We start from the raw sequence: 21,600 nt of genomic DNA, 5'->3' as shown, positions 1-21,600 counted from the left end.
AATCATAGATCTCATTAATGAAATATACCATATTAAAAATGATGTGAATCAAATATCGATTACTTCATAATCGGAAATGATTTGTGTAGATTTTAATTCAATAAAATAGATGCAGCCTCACTGAATCAAACATTTTCTAGGGTACAATGTGTTATTTGTAAATTGTGAACTTTATCACGGTTTATCTTTACGATCGAGGCTATTCAAGTTGTAGATCGTGTCAAGAAGATAAACCATGTTGAATTATCATATCAATCGGATGCTGGTTAGTTTATAATCGGAGATGATTTCTGTGAAATTGTTTTTGCGAAAATAGATATGATCACAGAGGATCTTTGTTGTTATGGAAGCACGCTGACGTGGAGATGGGTCCCACGCCACGTCAGCTTACAGTGAGAACAAAGGAAGGCTGAATTCGTGTCTCCCCAACCAGATCTGGTTCGGGGGGAGAGAGAGAGAGAGAGAGAGAGAGAGAGAGAGAGAGAGAGAGAGAGAGAGAGAAGAGTTCGACAAGTTCATAGGCGACCAGGGGCGACCACCGGCGATCAGAGGCGACCAGGGGCCACACCGGCGACCACCACCACTGGCTCCAGTCCCTTCGCGAAAATCGACCAACCACCGGGAAGGTCTCTCTCTCTCTCTCTCTCTCTCTCTCTCTCTCGTGTTAAGCAGAACTTCGGTTCCCCCACTAGAACTTAATCGTAGAACATGTTCAAACTCAAAAAATATAGGGTTTCCTGTTTAAGTGAAATTGGGGATTTCTTTTGGAATTAAGGTTAACACCATGGAGTGTGGATTCTCGATTTTGCTTAGCTCTAGCGTGTGATTGCAATTTTTGTTGGTAGGTTTTGTGATCGTGAAATCCACAGTTTGGAAAAAAGATTCGATCTTTTTGGTTTTTGACAATAGGAGAACTGGCTGGTTGTGATTGTGCCAATGCGGCAGTCGAATTCAATTTCATACTTTTCTTATGGTTTTGTGAGATTGTGTAATGGGAAATTTGCAATCATGAGATTTCTCGGACGGGGGCTGCATTTTATGCTTGATGATAATCTCCGTCTCAGAGTAGAGATGAATGGAGTTATCAAGGTGATATAGGCAGGAATCCGACTCGTGACACAGACAATCTATGGACAGATTGTGTATGCAGGATGAATTTCAGCAAAAACAGTCAAAATAACTATACTTGTGAGTATTCAGCCTGAAAACTAAAATTGTGATTAACCTCTTGGGTTTGGGCTAGTTGTCAAGGCATGGGACTTGGGGTTTGCTCCCTAAGGTTTGAAACCTGTCAGGTGTTATGAACTCCATTGGGGCTAGTCCATGCCTAGGTTTTCTCTGGCCTTAATTGGGGACCCTGCAAGTGGGCGGTGGGATTGGTCCTCCAGGATTAGTCAAGGTGCGCATAAACTAGCCCAGACACCTGAGTCATAGGAAAAAAAAACTAGTACTGCGATTTCTGCGGGATTTTGCTGTTGGTTTTTTTTTCCCCCCGGCTTCTGTCTCTACTTCCAATTTTGGTGCCCATTCTCTTATCTGGATTTTGGCTACTGAAATTCTGTTTTCTTGACCCACTCTGTGTTTCACTAGTTTTATTTTGTTTTGGTTTTTTGAGTTATCAGACAAGTGAAAACAGTTGGATCATTGTTTCCCCTGATAAGTGTTTAAAGTTTCGTTAATTGCACCAAAATTTTTGAATTGGTGAGACCAGAAACTCCCCTTTAAGTGAAGTAATAAATTAGGGTGGGATTGTCTGCAAACAACTTCTGTGCTTATCATGGCATAGTTCATGCCTAAATATCCGAAGGAAGCATAGAAAAGGGAAGGAGAATTTGGAAGATTGACTAAAGGTGGGTTCAGTTGTAAGGTTTCCCTCTGGCAGTAGGGTTTGGTGCTGGTATTGGTGTAAGTTGTACGGAGTGTCTTCTTGAGTCAAGTTGCAGCACCATTTCATTCCGTTGTCCAAAGTCTTGGCTGATTTCTTTTCATATGCATTTTGTCAGAATTTTTGGCATTTTCCAAGCTTTATCATTAAGGTTTATTGTACAAGTTAGGAATTGTTTGTTTGTTCGAGTGTTAAGGTACGTTTATATAGGTATATGGTTTTACTCTCCTTTACCGAGTAAGGCTGCATACATGTGACCTTCCTCGAACCCCATAGGGGCAATTGCTTCGTGCATTTAGGGTGCCTTTGTATAGGATATGCATGGATATGGTTGAGCATCATTTTCTTATGACAAGATCAGCATGGCTGTTGATAAGTAAATAATTATATATATAAAGGGGTTGCCACCGAAATACAAAAAGAGGCCACAAGACAAAAATGCCCTATACACTCCCCAAAGAGTGGAAAATCTCAAACCAGTCTAAAAATTGGTCAAGAGATGGATTACAATCTCTCTTGTCCCAACTATACAAACTATTCACCAAACAACTTTTTAATCTAAACATGGGCTTTTCTACCCCTCAAAACACCTAAAATTCCTTTCTCGCCAAATAAACCACATCACGCAAAAAGAAATCATTGTCCAAGAGGAATCATTGTCCAGACTCGCGTCCTTCTCTTTCCCACTTTAGCACCTCTCCAAGCAATTAATAGTTTCATCACATTCCTAGGCATGGTCCACTGCATACCAAACCAAGAAAGCACCAAAGTCCATAACTCCCACGCCACCGGGCAATGAATTAGAAGGTGATCGACCGTCTCTGCATCCCTTTTACACATACAACACCAATTCACAATGATTTGCTTCCTTCGGATCAAATTATCCAAAGTAAGGATCTTGCCTTTAGCCGCGCACCATACAAAAAAACTCACCTTTAACGGTGCCGCCATCTTCCAAATTGCTTGCCACGGAAAGGAAGAAGTAACCCTCCTACAAAGAGCTTGATAGTAAGATTTCACCTGGAAAGATCCGGATTTAGACAAGCTCCAACGCATCTCGTCTTCCCCTTCACCTATTCTACGAATATCATACACTCTTTGAAGCAAAGTAATCAAAGCATTCTCCTCCCAATCGCACACATCCCTACGTAAACGAATATCCCAAACGGGAGCCCCATGCTGAAAATGGAGATAATCAAAGACATTTGTATCTCTATCATGAGCCAAAAGATATATACTCGGAAAAGCCTCTCGCAATCTGACATCCCCACACCACAAATGCTCCCAAAATTTCATCCTACTCCCATCGCCAACCACCATATGAATATTCTTTTCAAAAGCATCCCAACCATTCATGATACCCCCCCATAGCGCAACCCCATAAGGCAATCTCACATTGAGGGCCGACCAATCTCCCCACTCGCTACCGTACTTAGCTACTACAATCGTTCTCCACCATCTCTCCCTTTCACACGCAAATCTCCAAAGCCATTTGCCCAACAAAGCTTGATTGAACAACTTTAGACACCTCACACCCAAACCCCCTTCTCTAATAGGAGCACAAACCGTATCCCAATCAACTAAATGATACTTGAATTCTTCCCCCACACCTTTCCAAAGAAAATCTCTTTGGATCTTCTCTAACCTTTTTGCAACCGAAACCGGAATAACAAACAAGGACATGAAATAAAGTGGGCAAATTAGAGAGCGTACTTTTAATTAAAGTGAGTCTGCCTCCTTTAGTAATATCTTGACGCTTCCAACCCGCAACCTCTTTTCAAATCTTTCCACAACTTTGTCCCATGCTGACTTTGATTTGAAGGCTGAACCGAGTGGCAATCCCAAATACTCTGTCGGGAGCGACGCCACCCTATAATCCAAAATCTGAGCAAGAGGTCCAATATCGTCGATTGCCCCAATAGGGATCATTTTAGATTTTCCCAAATTCACTTTAAGTCCAGAAACAACCTCGAAGCACAAAAGAACACATCTAAGTTATCCCACCTCCATTAGCTCTGCATTGCAGAACAAAAAAATATCATTGGCATAAAGAATGTGCGAAACCAACAAGCTCAAACCATTCCCCCTTCCCAATTCGACGCCATGTAAAAAGCCCCCTTCGACCGCTTTTTGAATCGTCTTGCTGAGCACCTCCATAACTAAGATAAAAAGGAGAGAGGAGAGAGGATCGCCTTGACGCAAACCTCTAGAAGTCTGAAAAAAACCGGCCAGAGTCCCATTCAACAAAACTGGCATTCTGACAGAGGAGATGCAAAAACTAATCCACCTCCTCCACTACTCCCCAAAACCCATCCGATGCATAATGTAGAGAAGAAAGTTCCAATTGACACGATCATAAGCTTTCTCTATGTCCAGCTTGCATATGATACCCGGGATACCACTCTTCAATCGTGAGTCCACACACTCATTTGCAACCAAAACCGCATCAAGAATTTGCCTACCTTCGACAAAAGTATTTTGAGTCTCTGAAACCACCTTTCCAACCATCTTTTTAAACTCCCTAAACCTCCAAAAATGCTGGAACATTCCCATGCAGCATGGCTGTTGGAACCAAGTTGTTTCTATACTCCTTTCAAAGCAAAATCTATGTGGGTAATCTATAATCATGGTGGCCTAGACAAAGAAAAATGAACTTGTGAAGCTTTGTAAAGACTCTTAGATATTGAATTTTATCCTACTATTACTCATTAAGTGCACATTGAATTTGGGGACTGAAGCTAGGGTTTGAACAGAAGGTATAGAAATGTATCTGCTTAGACTTATTTAATTGATTGAGAACAGTGTGTCTGGAAATGGTATTGGGAGGCTTCCTCGAAACAGGTTGTGCCTACCGGCTTCAATAGTTCTTGAGAATGAAAGACATCATCATTTTTTGCATAGTAACTCTACAGATGATTATACTGAAACAAAACTCTTTTTCTTGATTAAAATAGGATCTGCTGCTGCCTTTTGGGTTTGAGGGTGCAATCATTTTCTAGCTTTTACCGTCATCCCATGATACAATCTTGCGTATCGTTGTGGAAAGCAAGTCTGGATTCCATGTTCTGGCAATGGAAATCTGAGTGGGTGGATTTTTTTTGGTTTCATTTAAGTGCACATAAATTGATTTGGGTCTCTAGGCCTACCCTCTCTGATGCCATTTGGCTTTGATTTGGGGGCATGGTTTTATAACAAAACGTCCTTGTAGCTTCTCGGTTCTTGGAGGTTTAGGGGGCCACTGTTTTAGTGGTTCTGAGAGCAACCACTTTGTGCATATATTGCCAAAGGTTAGGTCTGTCTCCAATCATCTCCCGCCCATACCCTATGTAGCACGGACACGAATACGGATACGGACACGGATATGGACACAGACACGGCAATTCTAAAAAAATGGGGATACGGACACGGCAGGGGACACGCCACGTGTGTAAATAAATAAAAAATAAATATATGTACATATATATAAAAAAAATTATGAACCGTTGTATATGAATAATTTCACAAATTGTATAAAAAAATTTCAAAGGAAAAATTACAGTTTAACCCAAATGTTTTGAATAATTTCATATTAACCCCCAAAATTTTAAAAAATATTACATTTTGACCCCTAGCCGTGTCCCTGGCGTGTCCCCAGCCGTGTCCCCGCTGTGTCCCCTATCAAAAAATAATAAAAATTATTGGACACGCCACGTGGTGTGTCCAATACGTGTCCCCGCGTGTCCCCACCGTGTCCCCGTGTCCAAAACGTGGACACAGCGCCCTTTTGGAGTGTCGGTGCTACATAGCCAATACCCCCAATGATTGGGGACTAGATGGGTTATGTTATGTTATGTTGTTGTTGTATTTAAGTGCATGAACATGCTTTACTTGATCTGTTCTGTCATTGTTATTGCCTTATTGGTGGTATGCATAGTGAGCTGTTTGTTGAAAGTGACTAGCAAATGTTCATGATACAGGGAATGGGTTTTTGGACGTTACTAGAAGGTTGTCTGCTTCTTGCTAACGCATTTGCAATATTAAATGAGGAGCGCTTCCTTGTGCCAAGAGGGTGGAGCTTCCAAGAATTTTCTGGGGTGAGAAGAAATTCGATGAAGGGGCAGCTGATAGGTCTTATTTATGCGGTCCAGTACATGAGAATTCCTCTTATGGCTGCCAACATCGTTGTCATTGCTTTGAAGATAGTTACTGGGTGATTTTCCATGGTGTGTCATAGCCGACGACAACAAAGTTATTTTCCTTTTGGGAAGGCGTTTATTGAATTTAGTCTAGATCTCGTTGTCTCTACTTGTGATGTCACGAAAAGCACAAATCTTTATCATTTCAAGTTCATGTGGAAGGTAATTGGTTATGAAGCTATAATGTTTTGATTGTGGAATAGATTGAGTTTGTGGTGGTGATATTTCATGTTTTCATAATGTTGGTTTTCCAAAAATAGGAGAATTTTATCATTACGTTGTGAATACAAATGTGGATTCTTTGTTTTGAATCCAGGAACAGTGTTTTCAATACACTTAATGAAGCAAAACAGCGATCGCTCACCGTTGGAAACGTGCGTTCAATTGTGAGAGAGATGAGTGAAAATGCACATCCCTACTAGCAGGAAGAAGTGAGAGAAGAGAACAAGGAGCGAAGCGGCAAGATATCATTACCTAATACGAAAATAAAACCTTTAATTCTTTCAATGAAAACAAAAAGATTTAACTGACTATTGAAATTCATCTACTTAACAACACATCCAACAGACAAAACCATCAATCACAAATCAGCAAAGAGATGGTAAGTCTTTGAGTCAACTGCGATGAGCCTCAGGGCGGCAACTGCTGCAGCAAGTGACATGCACCCAAAGAAGCATACATTGAGCCAGTGCCATGATTTCTGAAGAGAAGTGAGCTTATTACCCTTGGCAACCAAGTACATGTGGTTCGCCAGGATGAAGGTGAGGGGGAACGTGCTGACCGCACCCGTTAGGCTCTCAAAGTCTCCAAGGAATGGAAGTGAAGCAGAGACGAGCGTGGTTATTGCTAAATAACTGCCTCTCACCATGACTCGGAATGATATGTTGCGGAAAGCCAGTGCACTTCCTTTGATGCCGTATCTTGTGTCCAAGTACTCGTACATCGGGCTCGCAAATATCTGCAAAAGTGTATGGAACTTCTTAAGTTAAGAGCAGTTCTAGTGGTGGTGAGAACCGATAAATGAGACTATTGTCCATGGTAGCTGAAGCTCCACACAAATGTGTAACTTGGAAGCGTGTTCTGCTTGTTCAAAAGCAACTAATAATGGTCCGAATGATTGTGAACACTGAACAGAAAAGGATCTTGCTGGCAATGGCCATTGTCTTTATTGGAGGTAAGTTCCTAAGAAGAAGAGAAACAAAATACAATACATATAACCCAATTAGGAGTTCTTCGTCAAAGGTATCCAAAAATGTCCAATAAGGGTCATAGCTTGTGGTTGTCTGAAATGGTGCATGTCCTTGCTTCTTAGAAGGGGATGAAGAGAGAAAGTCATCGGATTAAACAACGAAAAGAATACTTGGAATTGTCATTTAATCTACACACCTATGCATGGAAAGAGCAAATGAATCATCAAATTGGCCCTTTTGACTTCTCCAATATTAGCATCAGTAGAAAATTACCAAAATGAAAGACATGAGACAGATTTGAGAAAAGAAGATGGAATTCAGGATGTTGATCTTTGTAATCCTGAACAAGCTAATCACTGGAATGAAGAAAACCAAAACAGTGCAAGGTAAAGAAGACACATACGTGCAGAGAGATGACGGTTTGCAAGAAGGAAGCAAGGTTGGCCACTACTTTCACCCAAACCGGACCATTAACACTATTAAGCAAATAGGTAGATGTTTTGGATCCATAAGCCCAATAACCCACAAAAGTCACAGCGTACATGGGCAGCACTCCCACCGTGAACTGAAAGTACAGAGCTTTCATCATGTTCTTAACGACAGGTTGTTTCACGGTCGCCTGTTACAAACAAACAAAAACTTCTTAACATCGAAACTATGCATAGAATATAGAGAAATTCTAATACATTTCAAAAAGTCCATGTGACATAGCCTAGGACTCCATATGTGAACTCAAGTATATACAGTTGAATCTTCTCTATTTCCTTTGAGAGGTTACCTACCTCTAACATAGTGACATGTCAACTATCACGCAAAAAATTCACGTTATCTGTGCCTCACCTGTATCTCTGGTAGCATTCCTGTATTGAACGCAAAAACAAGATTTGCAGATGCACCAATAGTTGTGAATATCTTGCTTATACTGGTTCCCGGGATGCTATAATCCCTTGCCGAAGCTTCAACTCCTGTATACAACACAAATAGTGTTAAACCGCAATAATACGATAGTTTATGTGAGCCAACAATATCAATCCCAGATCTCTTTTGCTCTAAAACTCCCAAAACCAACGAGGAAAAAGGAAAAAAATTGCTCTCATCCCGTTGCTTGATTTCACAAGAGGATAAATTGCTTTCACTCCTTGAGATGTTAAAAAAGAGCAAAAACTATTGAAAATGCACTAGCTAAATGCTGGCACAACAAATAGATAGTTACTAAGAGAAGGAAATTGTACCATCTCGAGTGGCCAGCACAATTGCTATGACAATATATATTAGGCTTAAAATTGTTGAAAATCCAAGCCAAATTCCCAGTGCTGACAAATGGGGTGTCGCAAAAGCAAACATGGCACATACAACCCCAGACATTGCAATAAAGTACGGGAGCTTCATGGCATCATCATCCCTAAAAAGAACATAGACAGCCTGCAAAGCAAGACCACTAATTAATAAACTTACAAAAAGCTTTACACACCTCCATAACAGTATTACTGATGTCTTCAAACTCGTATAATACACTTGAACTGCCAAAGGGCTATCGAGACTTGTCAGTCCCTTTAAATGTTCATGTTGATGTGTTGAGTACAACAAAAAATAGATGACAAGCAAAAAATAGATATAAAGAAGTACTCAATGCTGCTTGAAATATGTCTCCCACATGTATAGTCCTTGTCTAGAAATCAATCAATCAATCAATAAATATATAAAAGGTGGAACCATCTAAATTTGTGCCTGGAAATATATGCAATAATAACAAAACTGATAAATAGTTGCCTAAAATTTGTCTCAAAACAAATGATGTAACCACAAACTTTACCTCGCAAGATTTAGAATGCAGTTTTCTCAAGACTAACCTTTAGGGCCTGACCAGCCAAAATGATATACCCAACGTTAATCATAAAAAGATTCACATATTGCAAACCCCACGTAAGCGAATAGGCTTTCTGACCTGCAACGACAAAAGCCCTAATAAACCAAAGCATTGGGAAGTAAACGATTGAAGGTTGAACTATCAATCAAGAAATAGGGAATAGATTGATTTAAAGCACAAGGCTTTGAGTAATACCGTATACAAATCCCGCAAGATCTCTGTATCTGATATGCCTTTTTCCACCAAATTCATGGAGCTTAGCAATGAGAGAATTTGCATACAAAGATATAGCTGTGGCTGCAATTAACCCAACTACACCCCCAATCCATCCAAGAGGAACCATGATTGTCCCAGAGTAGCCCAGTACGTAAGCACTGTTGATACCAGTGGTAAGGATAAAACCCACTTGAAACCATGAATCTACAAATAACAGAAACACGTAAAAAAAAACATGACTCGTTACATTCTAATACACTACTAGTATCCAAAGTCTATTGAAGCAGCAAGTTATAATGATCACCCATGATTCGTAAACCAAGAAATCTTACCCTCCCATTTCCCACTTCTTTTGGGTATATGGTAAACGAAGTGTCAAGAACCATGGCTGGAATGAACACTTCTCGGAATTTGTTTTTGAAGACAAAAAACTTATGATTGTCATATTCTATCCTTTCATGTGTGGAAATGGTTTATGAGACTTTGGAAACAACTTTTGAGGTTTTCCTCTGAAATTCTCAAAAGACAAGTTTCAAAATCGCAAAGGAGTTTTTGGTAAGCAATCTGGAAAACAGACTCTAAAAACAACAGTCAAACTGGACAAATCCTCAAGGAACTAAACATCTATACTATAGAAAACTTATGTTTTACAACTCAGTGTGTTCGACCCGATTCTGCACAGCTCGATGAGCAATCACTAGGAACCAATCCACCGTTCACTAGTGGGCTCAATTAAAGCCGTGGAAAAATCCCTAAAAAATTATCCCACAAGAATTGATAGCATCTTAGAAGATTCGAACTCTTAACCTAGGAGAGAGCAAACATAAGTCATAGGTTTTGACCACCAAACCAACCCTAGAAGATTTTACATTAATTAGTCTTCTGCCCTATGCAAGCAATCCTCAACCAACTTTTTAAAATTAGGGTAAATTTTCGTAGTCGTCCCTGTAGTTTTACGGTTGTCTCACTTTCGTCCCTCTAGTTTCAAAGTGCTCCAATTTCGTCCCTGTAGTTTGTTTTACGTTCCAAATTGATAAAATCGTTAACACCGTTAACGAAACTAACGGAAAAAAAAAAAATAAGTGTTCCAATTTTCAATTCGTTTGAACCGGTGCGAAGATCTTATTTTTTTGATCATTTTATCCTAAATAGTCGTAGTGAATTTTTGGCTCTAAGGCCTTTCAACGAGCACCCGAAGACTTCTTATTTAGTTTCAGGGCTCTCTTAGGGTGCTCATTGAAAGGCCTTAGAGCCAAAAATCCATTATGACCATTTAAGATAAAATGATCAGAAAAATAAGATATTTGCACCGGTTCAAACGGATTGAAAATTGGAACACTTATTTTTTTTTTCCGTTCCAATTTGGAACGTAAAACAAACTACAGGGACGAAATTGGAGCACTTTGAAACTAGAAGGACGAAAGTGAGACAACCGTAAAACTATAGAGATGTCTACGAAAATTTGCCCTTAAAATTATTGAAGCAAAATCGTAATATTTATTCCTAAAACTCATAAATATTCCATCCGATTAGCCGCTAAAGACATGAGATTGCCAGCAAATTCCGTATGAGGTCATTTCTGACATTTTGAACACAATACCTCGTGGAATTGATATTTCTCTCCCTACTTGTCTTGTGAAATTGATTACTCCAGAGACATATACCCTAACTCACATAATCCGCGTGCGCTTGCATGGGAACGTCTTTGGAAAAGATTTTAAATTACTAAAATTAGCAAGAGTAAGGATTGAGAACACGAGCACAAAGCAAGATTGAGAGCGGGAGCCGGGAGCAAAGAGCATTCTCCGGGATTACGTGACTAAGCATATACATACATATGTGTGTGTGTTCAGATATATGCACGTGCAAACATACAAAAACAAAAAACTCGTTTAGCAAAGGAAACTGAAAATGGTATGAAATGGGGAGAGGGAGAGAGACCTTGGCTAATCTGGTGGGCAGTTTCGGGAATTTCAACGGATAGCTGTTCTTCAACGTAGACCTTGCGAGGGGCTGAATCGTCATTATGATGATCGTCCATTGTCACCGACTCTTGCTCCTCCTCTTCTCCGCCCAAAAGCGATATGGTAATCTCCTCCTCCTCCACTATATAATGAGCCAGCGTCTCTCTCTCCTCTTCCCTTTTATATTAAAAAAAATACTCCCTCTAAAGAGCAGAGAGAGAGAAAGAGAGAGAGAAAGAGAGAGAGAGAGAGTTCAAAGGTTACGGAGAGCCAGTGGATCACGGGCACCCGACTTTAGTAGTAGTATCAACCCGGAAAAAGCGCAGAGAGAGAGATCGATCGATCTTGTGCTCCGTGGTTACTGAATAAATTCTTTACACCGTCGGTGTCCTCCAATTTAATTGTATTGCAACGTATCAAAATAGTGGTCTTAATTAATAAAACATGACGATGTAGTGCAATACAATTAATTTAGAAAAAACAAATATTTACGCCAACAGTATAAAGAATTTATTCTCCCGTAGTTATTACGTAAATCAGCAAAACATAATTAATCGCATCGAATATTTGTTGTCTTTTTCTGATTGATTGAATCCTGTGATTTGATTACGCAAATAGAGGTCGACACATTCTGGGTAATAAACTTGTGGAGTACATATGCCTAGTAACATCAAGAATCAACTTGTTACGTTCGGCCCCATTCCACTTTTTCCTAAAATTTTCTTTTTCAAAAAAAAAAAATTTAAATTCAAATATAATGAAAATGAAAAATAAATTTTCAATCTTTTTACACTGTTTAAAAGATCTCAATAAAATCTATCAAATAAGATCCATATTCGTAGAAAAATTATTTGCGTAAATACATAATTTTTGATTTTGAAATTACCTTCTTTTTCAAAAACCTCCTTTTTGGAGAAAGTAGAACGGCACTCGGCTTGTGAATTCTACTACTCCTATTACTGTAATTATAATGTTTCGGTTAAGGATTCGAGGTGTCGCCCAACGTACGTGGGCATGCGGTACTAGTATTTCACTGTATTATTTATTTTGGAGTTTCAAAATCCCTCGATATGATCTTCAATAAAAAATTTCTGTCTTTCTCCGCTCTAAAAAATCTTCCTCAAAAAGAGAGGCCAATATGAATTTTTTCAAAAAAAATTGTGTTTCGATTGTAATTTTTTATTTTTCGAATCCTCACATTGAAAAAAAATCAATAATTCACAAAAACTCGAAGTACATCTAACAAACATGAAAAAAAAGAATTGAATAACAAAATCAACTTTGTTTTATACGAAAACTCCATTATAAAAACCACACACAACTTACACACATAGTTACATATATATTCACCTGTTCATGCAATGTGTACAAGACCCATTAAACATGCGAGTATACGCGTGCTTTTGTGTACGTAAGTTATGTGTGAGTGAGACTTTAAAAAAAAAAAAAAAACTATGTGTGAGTGTAGCAAAACTCTTAATTCATTTCCTTGCTTCTTTACACGAGTTTAATGGAAGATTCATTTTCTTATTGGGGATATTGGGTGTTCGAATCAATTTATGGGCACTTCAAATGATCTAAGTTGAACTTCCGAGTTTGGCATAATAAACCTCTTCCTTGCTATACTACCACCCCACAAACTCTCGCGATTATCTGCATTAATTTATTTCCATGGTCAACAAAGGCTTAGATACTGTGATCAGATTTTCAACAAAAAGATACTGTAATAAAAAGTAAAGTGAAAAATGTTAGATAATGAAGGAAAATAAGGAGGAAGTTAGGTACGGGTTGTAATTCATCAGTCAAATCTCCTTTAAAGGAGGTGAAATGGTCACGGCTTCATTGACATTTGAAATTAACATTTAGAAAATTGATTTTCGTGTTTTACTTTGAACGAAGTGAAGCTCTATCAATAAAAACTGGAGTACGAATATCAAAATCCTAATATTTAACATAATATTTTGTCGAATTTTTAGCAATATCAAAACATCAGTTACAATAGCCTTCATTCTGCGGTGGGAACGAGCTCAAGTTGGTGCGATAGGTCCATCCAACTATACAGGAGAGTTTGCTCTATATCGATACCTAGCTACTCCATACTTAGCCACTCCAACCTCCTTCACGAGTGTGATCGACGGATCCGACTCCGGCATCTTGGCTCCAGGCGGCTTTTCTTTTTCTTTTGTTTGTTTGTTGTTTTTTGTATTTTTAAATCGGTAGTGTCCACTTTTATTGTATTGTATTTTTCTTATATACATCTGGGTGATCTGGTTTGTCGGGAAAAAAAAAAACGCCAGTTACAATATTATACCATGGATGCTAGAAGCTCATGAAAAGCTTAATTTTGGGGTGCAGTGCACTGTAATTAATTTTGTGGGAAATTAGTATGAAAGAGGTAAAAAAATCAAATTACTAATTATTTTAGCAAAAACGCTACAACCAAACAAGGCCTACCTCCATGGTTCGGTACAACTCACAGTGGTAGCTTTCTACTTTCGAGATGTTGCATTGTATTTTGTGCCTGAAAGTCCAAACCATGATCAAACACTGTACTGTAAAAGGGACTGGGAGAAGGTCATTCGCTATTTTAAAGAGCTTTTTTATGATTAGTACCTCAACTTCTCCGCAAGCACGCTTTCCTCAACTTCTACGCAAGCACGCTTTCCATCTTATTGATATGTTTTGGTTAGAATTATCGGTAATATCAATCAAGGTTGAATTGAGGTTCAACCGTGCCCGGATGGAAACTCGGGATCCTGGGTGCACTACACAATCCGATACTTTTTGAAATCTAAACTATTGATTGTAAAGATGGACGGTTCAAATTGCGCGAATGATACTTGAAGAGGAGAAGGTGAATCTTATCAAAGTAGTTTCACATACTATTATTATTTTTTCCTTGCAGAAATAAAATTAGCTTGTAAGTAGAGAGTTAAGAGCCACAGCCAAGAGAGACATCTTCTTCACAAGAGTCGAATCTTATCCCCAACCCAAAAGAGACGGCCTTGTTCATTTGGGGGTTTTGAGGAAAGTAGAAGTAACATTACAGAAAAAGCAAAGCTACATTAATTTGCCACCATTCGCTGAGAGAAAGTGGAATGAATTTTGTTTTGCTCCTCTTGTCTTTCGATTGGATTAGATTTAGCAAAAGGCAGTAGGTCTAAATTCTTTTGGCATCTTAAAAGTAATAGTCCACTGTCGTCAAAGAGGAATTTAACTAAAACACAAAATCTCTGAAAGCAATAGCCGTATGATTTGCATCCGCTCGTTGTTTATAATGTCTGGGGTCGGATTACCACAAGAGAAGAGAATGATATGCCAATTTCAATAATAAGATTGTGCCTTGTGCACCAGAGAATGATGCCAATTTCCATTATTGAGAAGGTCACTCACAAACGGGATGGGAGATGCAGCCAAGCATCCTCTCTAGAGTGATGCAGAGCGGCTGATCCGGCCGCTCATCTCGGCAATCGAATGCTCGGATTTTAACCGAGTAATGGACGGGTCAGATTTGTATGCGCCCAGATTCGATACGAGCAGTCCGTGCCGAGATGAACAGCCACATTGGCCGCTCTGCATCCGCTCGGCAGGAAGTTGCTTGACCGCATGCATAGGTCCCACTCAAACGAAGGGTTTGAATGAGAAGAGGAATCTCATATAAAGTTCACAATATATAAAGATAAAGTGTGGTGATAATGGGAAATATTACTTGCCCTCTTTGTGAGCTTTTTGCATATTTTGGATATATAATGAGTCCACTGGGGGTGAATAAGAACAATCCTACATACTTGCGTGAATGGCACGAAACACATTTGTGTCCGGATCTGAGCACATGAACCTATGCACACAAGCTCTCTCGGTGAATAATACTTCTGGTCGCGTTCAAGAATCAAGGATTTCCTGTGCAGTGGCAAGTGCTACAGTAATTGTTTATAGCCTATGGCAAGGTTTCGGTGTTTCCTTTTGAGCTTCACTGAAAGTAGTCTCCCCAAAAAAAAAATAGAGGTAGCCAAGAGGCCTTTGGCCAAATGGCGTGCACTTAGTGCCAGGATAAAAGAAGTCACGAGTTCAACTCCTCTTCCAAGATCCTAATCTAACTTACTAACAATACTGACTTTCGCCGATTAGGAAAAAAAACTAGAATACTGACTTTAGCTGATTAGGAAAAAAAAACTAGAGGTAAGCACTTTGAGGACAAGGGCAAGGATAAAGTCACAACCCCTTCCTGGGGTTATTAGACAAGCAGGTTTAATGATGTCCAAAAAGTGCTTCAACTTCCCTTCAGGCTTCAGAGACATAAATGGAAGTTTTTCTACGACTTTTTGAAGAATTATCTTGAAGTTGATATCCATACAGTTAACTCGGCAATGAATATCGAGCAAATCGGGCGGGGGGTTGGAAGAAGCAATAGGACACCCTAGCTAAATCAATCTGAAGTCAACATGAGAAGACCGAATCGAGAATCCATGATATGATGATATGCGATATCAGAGATCAGAGAGCAAGGAAACGAATCATCCTTGTCTTAAATTTATGCACCAAGTGTTTTTAAGAACGCAGGTCATGCATTAACAGCAAAAAAGTATGCAGATCACTAATCTACATGTTCCAACAGAGATCAAAGAAGTAGCCAAACAAACAGGTTAATTTCCCCCATGATGGCAGGGAAACAAAAAAATAAAAAACGTAACATCGAATCCAAAAATTTGGAAGCATCAGAATTCAGATGAAATAGCCAAATAATTAGAAGTAAAAAGTTTCGTGGTACTGAAATGAAAAATACCAGAGAAGGGAGAAAGTCCACTGATTAGATAAACACAGACAGAGACTCCCAAGTAATCTAATCTTTTGCAAGATGGAGATGACCATCCTACAAATGGCATAAGAGATCATGTCAACTAGGAGAGAGCAAGTAGAAAGGTATGGAGGTGCGATCAATCAGTAGTTTGATTGACCTTAGGAGAGAAGCTCAGTGACTCCAAAAAGGACCTCAGGCTCACAAAGAATCGCAACAAAAACAGAAATGCTAGTTTACTTAAGAGTGGCATGGAACCACAAATACATTGAAATCGTCAAACCCCAGAATTTCAGACAACTACATTAGGCCCAAAATAACAGCTGGTTGATTCAAGTAGGTTTGGGGTGGTTGACAAAATCACCCTTAAGTAAAATCTTCTAATAGATGATAGTTGGCAACTTCTGTAAGTTTGCATAAAAATTGCCATTGGCAAAAGCCTCACGCCATCACTGTGCTAAATTAGCAGTCTCTTGCCTATTTTTGCATGCACTCTATGGACTGTGGTCTGAGGACAATGGACATGCTTGGTTGATATAAGCCAACAGAGACTATTCTTGAGACAAGCACGGATGGATTGAGAATACCATGGGATGAGGCATATCCATGTTTGGTTCGGCCCAGGTTCGACTATCCCATCAACATAAATGTGACTCCGATTTTGTTCACCCACCTTAAAAGTGGGTGAACATTACCACCTTCTTATTGGTTGATAGAATCTAAAGCTACTAAACTATAGCTTTTTTTTTCTTTTTTTTATCCGAACTAAACTATAGCTAGTTATTTAAAGAAGTAGAGGCGAAATAGTGATACTTGATAAAAGGGTTCCAAGTCTAATCTCACACAATCGGTGAAACAACATCAAAAATACAATGTGTGAAGCAAACTCACTTCTTCCAGTTCTAAGGAACAAACTCAACGAACCATTTTTGGTTCCACTTCTTTTGCAGTTGCTAATTGATTCTGTTTTTCAAGCTTTTCTTTTCCCTTGTTTTATCACATGGTTCTCAATCTATATCTAAGCGAATTGAACTTTTTTTTACCTGGTATGTGGATTCAAGATAGTGATTCATTATGTATCATATACAAAGATTATGGAAAAATTTGTGGGAAACACAAATACATGGTATGAAATGTGCTGCTTCTTTGAATCATTACAACTGGGAACATGGAATTTTTGCTTAGATTTTCTCTAAACAATCGTTTAAAACTTAAAATAAAAGGTAAGTGGGTAATGACTCCAAAATAAATAGGTAAGCCTTAGATTTTGTCTTTTATTCCTATTCCTATTTTAAAAACATCATCCCAGTTAAAATAAGGTAAGCTCTATGAGTTAGAAGCAACGAATAAAGAGGTAGGTAAACAAAATTGGACTCCCTGAATGAGGGATATACTCTCCTACCAATAACTAATCCAATCCCACATCTTTCATCTGGCAAGTTGAGTGCCAACATACATGCCCTATGGGTCTACCAAATTGCCTCTCGAAGCACCTTGATATTAGTTGTGGAGAAGGTCGACTTAGTTATCTTCCCCATCCTTAAACTAGTGGACAATCTTTCAAGTAGGAAACAAGAATGACTCATTTCAAATAGGAATGACTTGTAGCATTCGGCAAATCCCGTCTAGGGTTTTTGTTTCAGCCTTTGCGGATTTGTTTGTTTGGAAGGTTATCCTTCCTCGTATTTTGTATGGTTGTTGGAATTCTCCTTCACCCCAAAATATGATAAGTGCTAGAGTTAACATGTAACACTTACGTGTAACCATCAATGATTCAATTCACAGAATGACCAGTTTTAACGACAGCAAAGAAAACATACAAGTGAGCTTCCATTGATAGAATGCAATGCGATACACAACATGGTACATTAAACAACACAGGCATAATGTCAAAAGCACAACACTACAAACAGCACAAACACCTGAAACGTTCTACAAAAACAGATAAAACACAACAATCTAATTCTTATCATTTCCCGAGCTATCATTTCTCCACAACTACACTGACCTTTTCATACCCGAACCCCACCGGGTGCTTCAAGTACTCCAAAGGAATCCCATTGTGCCTATTAACCACGATTGTCCACAAGAAAAACGCAATGAAAGCCACCAACACTCCACAGGCCATCCCGAGCATCAATCCGCAAACAACGGTCAACGGACAAGAACTTCCCTTGTGCTCCTTCTTCTGCTCTCCGCCCTCATCAGAGTACCGCATCGGATCCACCGGTTGCGAATGCATCCAATTTGGAACACTCCTAACCCTAAACCGCCACGAATACACACTACTAATCTGTTTTGAATTCCCACTTGATGAACTTATCCCAACTAAAACCTCCTCTCCTTTCCACATCTTCGACAAATCGATCGGAAAAGAAATCAACGGGTTATACGGCCTCGAGGCACCCGTTTCAGTCAACCTAACTTCCAACCGTTTCGCACTCGCCACGTAATCAACCCACGCCTGTACTTTCCCTTTCACCCCATTGGTAAGCGCCAAATTAAGAGGGGATGAAACGTTGCTAACCCTAACAGAGACGACGTCGTGCGTGGACGCGTCGAATTCGACAGCGAAGAGTTTACTTCCCCGTGGAATTCCGAAGGGGGAATTTGATTCCGCGGGAAACTTCTGGGGGAGATCAGCGGGGGCGAGTACCAGGGCGAGGCCGTCGCTTGAGAAAGAGAAGTCGGTGGAGAACGACGTCGGTTGGAGGAACGTGAGGGGTTTTGCGTTCAGGAGGAGGCCAGAGCTGGAAGGGGTGGGTCGAGTGAGGTGGACTGAGGAGCCGGCGTCGACGATCTCGGCGTCGCCGAGGAGGGCAATGTCGGGGTCGAAGTTAGGGATTTTGTGGAGCGGGAGCGAGAGAATGGGTTTGGGGGTTAGGGTTAGGGTTAGGAGAGAGAGGATGAGGAGGTGAATTGCGGCCATGGTCGACGACGTGGACCGGTTCCAGTTTGGTTCTACGGGGGACGAGAGGCGCGAAGTTAGGGCTCCTGACTCTGTTGTGGATTTGATGAGTGTTTTAACTACAGTTGACGCCCTCAGAGGTTTGGGTCCCATCTCCTCTGTCCCGGAAAATTTCTTGCCGTTGAATTGTATACAACGGACGAAGCCGGAAAACCCTTTTGCTCAAAGGAACATAGGTTTTCGGCAAATAGAATCCTACCTCTTGTAGCTTACTTCAAAAAATGTCACTTTTACTTATTTACAACGTGACAATTTAATGGTACGTTATGTTTGTATTGTTATGCCACCCCAACAGAGGTGAAGGAAATTGGAAAGTGTTTACGGAATGTCGAACTTCTGGACTCCTACTTCTGTGCATGCATATGTTTAGGTTTTTGATCGTCACGTCTTCTCTGAGAGAATTGATTGGTCTTGACCGCTTTTACTGAAGTTTGCTCAGTATACCTCAATTATGTATGAGAATGGTCAAGGTTATGAATCTAATGAAAGAGAGGGAGGATAAGAGAAGGCATGTCAAACATTTTCCAAATCATCATCAAGCACTATGGCTGCGTACATCGAGAATTTACATAGAATTGCGTATTGATCACAAGTTTATGTCTAGAGAGTTGAATGTTTGTGTATCTTGATGAGAAAGAGACCATTTAAAGTTGTACTCGCGTAGTTTGTTGAGTGAAATGGGCTAAATTGAACCATTCCAAAAACGCCATAGTCATGTAATTTTCATCAGTCCTCTTTGCCTCACCTTTGCTTCGCTTCCCTTTCTTTGAAAATGAGAGAATTTGGCAATCAAGGGCTGGGGTTTGGCTGTGATGCCCAGATTGGTATTGGGGCATAGATGCCCCCAATTGTCTTGAACCATTGGATCTTTTTTATTTAATCATAATCGTTGGATCTTCATGCTCCTTCTGCTATCGGGTTGACTAGACGGTCATATTTTGCTTTTGTGATAAAAATTGTCATATTCTGTGGCAATGGTCATAAAACATAAATTGTATAACCTTATTTTTAGGAATTTTACCTTTACTTTTTGAGTGATTTTGATCTAATGGCTTAGATTCACCCATTTTTGATCTAGTGCCTGAGATTTACTGGGGCATCATAGAAAAATTCACCTTATGTGTACTCAAAAAACAAGTGTGTACATTTAGAAACTCCCATCATACAGAGAGATTATTCAGTGCCCTTAGAGCTCATTTGGATGGAGTATTGAGAAGGCGTATTAGTTTTCCCTCCTCTTAAAACTGTGGGTCCAAGTTTATCACCTAGTTTGGCAACCAAAATACGCAGGAGTGTTAGGTTTACCCCCCTCTTCTCTTGTATCGGCTAACACCCCTGCGGGAGAATTATTTATGAGTGGTGGGTTTTGGGGTGTTATTAGTTCATACCCCCGGATAAGGTTGAAATAATACCCCCTCCTCTTCCATTTCAATTACAAAATAATTTTATCTCCCTGTTTTATCCCTCATCCAAACAACTAGTACTATTTTTTCCCCTAATTTTTAATACCTCACTCAAACCAACTACTATTTAATCCTCATTCATAAAACATCACATCAATATGGGTCATCTCTTATTAACCAATACACCCTTCATAGATAATACCCTCAATCTTTATTCCGCATCCAAACAAGCCCTCATGGAACAACGTGGCAGTATCCCAAGTCTCTCTCACCACCATTGCTGTAGGGCTCTCACACTTATGCCTTGTTTGGATAGTGTTTTAAAAAAAAATCAACTTAAAAAACACTCGTTATCCCTATTTTTAATCATTATTTATCCTTATCTCCAATCATTATTCTTATTTCTCTCTATATCTCTCTCCATTCATCACTTCTACTTTCAATCATTATTCTCATTTCCTCTCCACTCATAACCAGGGCCGGCCCTACACTTTTCGGGGCCCTAGGCCGGCTCAGATTTTGGGGCCCTTTATAATTTTGTTGTAATTTTTTTAAGAGGTATTACATACAGGAATTTTGAAAATAATTGTACAATCTTTTTTCCGATTTATGAAAGGGGACAATTTTAGCTTGCCGTGTTTTTTGATTTAATTTATCATGGTGGAAAAATGTAAACTCATCACATGAAATATATCTGACAAAGAGGTTGTCATATCTGTTATTTAACTGAAAATTACTGATTAAATGGGTAATCAAACTAATCAAATATCTATTGTACTCTCAAATAAATAACATACTAACCAACAAAAAATATTGTTTGAAAGATCCAAAAAAATTATAATTGTTCTTGCCAACGAAAAGAATTTTTTGAAAGCTCAAAAAATTAATTTTCTTGACGTAATTCAAGTTAACAGTAAGACTAAGGGAAACTTTTGTAGAGTTAGAAGGAAAAATAATTAAGGTTTGAAATAAATTTTTTTTTTAATATGATGCGAGAGAAACCCATTCACATTCACAAGAAAAAAAGGTTTGGGCGAAGTTTAAAAATGCACGTATGGAGGTTTGAACCATGGACCACAAACACTTAATGATGAAAGAATTGGGGAAAATGACGGCCAAGGACGTGTTTGATAATTA

The 21,600-nt window shown here is 39.4% G+C and overlaps 3 protein-coding genes and 1 non-coding gene across 5 annotated transcripts; 2 read left to right on the top strand and 2 right to left on the bottom strand.

Moving 5' to 3' along the window:
* The first annotated feature begins 468 nt into the window (after positions 1–468).
* Positions 469–6,317, top strand: LOC131300200 (uncharacterized). Its single transcript, XM_058325924.1, has 2 exons — positions 469–626; positions 5,842–6,317. Exon 2 carries the CDS (start codon positions 5,845–5,847, stop codon positions 6,076–6,078), a length of 234 nt encoding a protein of 77 aa, XP_058181907.1. The 5' UTR covers positions 469–626; positions 5,842–5,844; the 3' UTR covers positions 6,079–6,317.
* LOC131302176 (small nucleolar RNA snoR100) lies at positions 4,979–5,084 on the top strand. Its single transcript, XR_009191647.1, has one exon. It is a non-coding gene; the product is annotated as a small nucleolar RNA snoR100 (small nucleolar RNA).
* A 190-nt stretch (positions 6,318–6,507) lies between the features above and the next one.
* On the bottom strand, positions 6,508–11,652 carry LOC131300161 (proline transporter 2-like). Of its 2 annotated transcripts, XM_058325874.1 has the most exons (7): positions 11,275–11,652; positions 9,313–9,537; positions 9,101–9,195; positions 8,483–8,672; positions 8,091–8,215; positions 7,654–7,869; positions 6,508–7,018 (listed from the first exon to the last, which is right to left on the bottom strand). In XM_058325874.1, exons 1-7 carry the CDS (start codon positions 11,372–11,374, stop codon positions 6,641–6,643), a joined length of 1,329 nt encoding a protein of 442 aa, XP_058181857.1. In that variant the 5' UTR covers positions 11,375–11,652; the 3' UTR covers positions 6,508–6,640. The 2 variants fall into 2 exon arrangements, with proteins under 2 accessions (XP_058181857.1, XP_058181858.1); XM_058325875.1 differs by lacking the exon at positions 7,654–7,869 and having other exon boundaries at positions 11,275–11,625.
* A 6,252-nt stretch (positions 11,653–17,904) lies between these two features.
* Positions 17,905–19,266, bottom strand: LOC131300165 (L-type lectin-domain containing receptor kinase S.4-like). Its single transcript, XM_058325879.1, has one exon. It carries the CDS (start codon positions 19,151–19,153, stop codon positions 18,077–18,079), a length of 1,077 nt encoding a protein of 358 aa, XP_058181862.1. The 5' UTR covers positions 19,154–19,266; the 3' UTR covers positions 17,905–18,076.
* Between the last annotated feature and the right edge of the window lie 2,334 nt (positions 19,267–21,600).

The sequence above is a fragment of the Rhododendron vialii genome, chromosome 9a (assembly GCF_030253575.1).
Source record: "Rhododendron vialii isolate Sample 1 chromosome 9a, ASM3025357v1".
Taxonomy (NCBI): domain Eukaryota; kingdom Viridiplantae; phylum Streptophyta; class Magnoliopsida; order Ericales; family Ericaceae; genus Rhododendron; species Rhododendron vialii.
Note: the sequence above shows the minus strand (reverse complement) of the source record. Positions and strands in the feature narration are given on the sequence as shown.

Excerpts from the sequence above, each read along its gene's own strand:
- LOC131300200 (XM_058325924.1), top strand. The coding sequence starts at position 5,845 with ATGGGTTTTTGGACGTTACTAGAAGGTTGTCTGCTTCTTGCTAACGCA.
- LOC131300161 (XM_058325874.1), bottom strand. The coding sequence starts at position 11,374 with ATGGACGATCATCATAATGACGATTCAGCCCCTCGCAAGGTCTACGTT. Across the intron at positions 9,196-9,312 it reads TCTTGCGGGATTTGTATACG|GTCAGAAAGCCTATTCGCTT; the intron begins GTATTACTCAAA and ends TTGTCGTTGCAG. Across the intron at positions 7,019-7,653 it reads AAACCGTCATCTCTCTGCAC|ATATTTGCGAGCCCGATGTA; the intron begins GTATGTGTCTTC and ends ACACTTTTGCAG.
- LOC131300165 (XM_058325879.1), bottom strand. The coding sequence starts at position 19,153 with ATGGGACCCAAACCTCTGAGGGCGTCAACTGTAGTTAAAACACTCATC.